Genomic DNA, 876 nt, shown 5'->3' on the forward strand with positions numbered 1-876 from the left:
TGTATAGTCTCATCTTGGTAGCCCAAGACAGTATACACGAGACAAAAAGAGGACGCACTTGGTAGTAGGCCACATTTGCTGCATTCACCCGACTCTGGATATCAGCTTCAACTTTGTTGTCTTCAGTCACGACAGACCCCAGATACTTAAATTCTGTCACCCTCTCAAACTGAGCAGCTCCCTCTTGATCTTGAGCAGCATGGTGGCGACTAAGGAAAAGGTACTTCGTCTTATCGGCGTTTATTTTCAGGCCAATGCTTTCTGCAGCTTCCTCAATGGCAGTAACCGGTGTCATTGCGTCGTCCTGTAGATGCGCCATGACATTTAGGTCGTCCGTGTAGCCAAGAATCCCGACTTGCCCCCCATGTCCCCTCCACCCAACACTTGCTCTGTACTTCTACTTACTTTTTCCAGCACTAAATTGAAGAGAATCGGAGAAAGCAAATCACCCTGCTTCATGCCAGTCTGTACTTGAAAAGGGTCCGACAGATCACCTTCTGCTCTCACTCTTGCTCTCGAACCAGCCACACATACACATACACACACCTGCACCATTTTTCGAAGTTCTCAAGGAATTCCAAGCTCTTCTAACACCTGCCACATTTATGGGTGCATAATTGAGTCATAGGCTTTGGAAAAGTCTATGAAAATATTATGGACTTCCCGGTTATATTCCCAACACTTTTCAAAATTTGGCGCAGCGTGAAGAGTTGGTCTATTGCAGAACGGTTCCTCCTGGACCCCGTCTGGTAATCACCAAGACGCTCTTCTGCGTATGGTGTGAGGTGTATTAGCATGATGTTAGACAGCAACTTGTAGCCAGCTGTCAAAGGTGAAATACACCTATAGTTGCCGCATTGAGACTTATCTCCTTTC

The 876-nt window shown here is 46.5% G+C and overlaps 1 protein-coding gene across 1 annotated transcript in view; it reads right to left on the reverse strand.

Moving 5' to 3' along the window:
- Positions 1 to 319, reverse strand: part of LOC150105989 (uncharacterized) — a 363-nt gene extending 44 nt beyond the window's left edge. Inside the window, exon 1 of the mRNA XM_090394608.1 lies at positions 1 to 319. This exon is cut by the window's left edge and continues 44 nt beyond it. Coding sequence (XP_090250734.1) covers positions 1 to 319 — 319 coding nt within the window.
- Positions 320 to 876: the final 557 nt, after the last annotated feature.

Source organism: Typopeltis vanoorti, chromosome 6, assembly GCF_054136105.1.
Source record: "Typopeltis vanoorti isolate ZY-2024b chromosome 6, IOZ_Tvanoo_1.0, whole genome shotgun sequence".
NCBI lineage: Eukaryota > Metazoa > Arthropoda > Arachnida > Uropygi > Thelyphonidae > Typopeltis > Typopeltis vanoorti.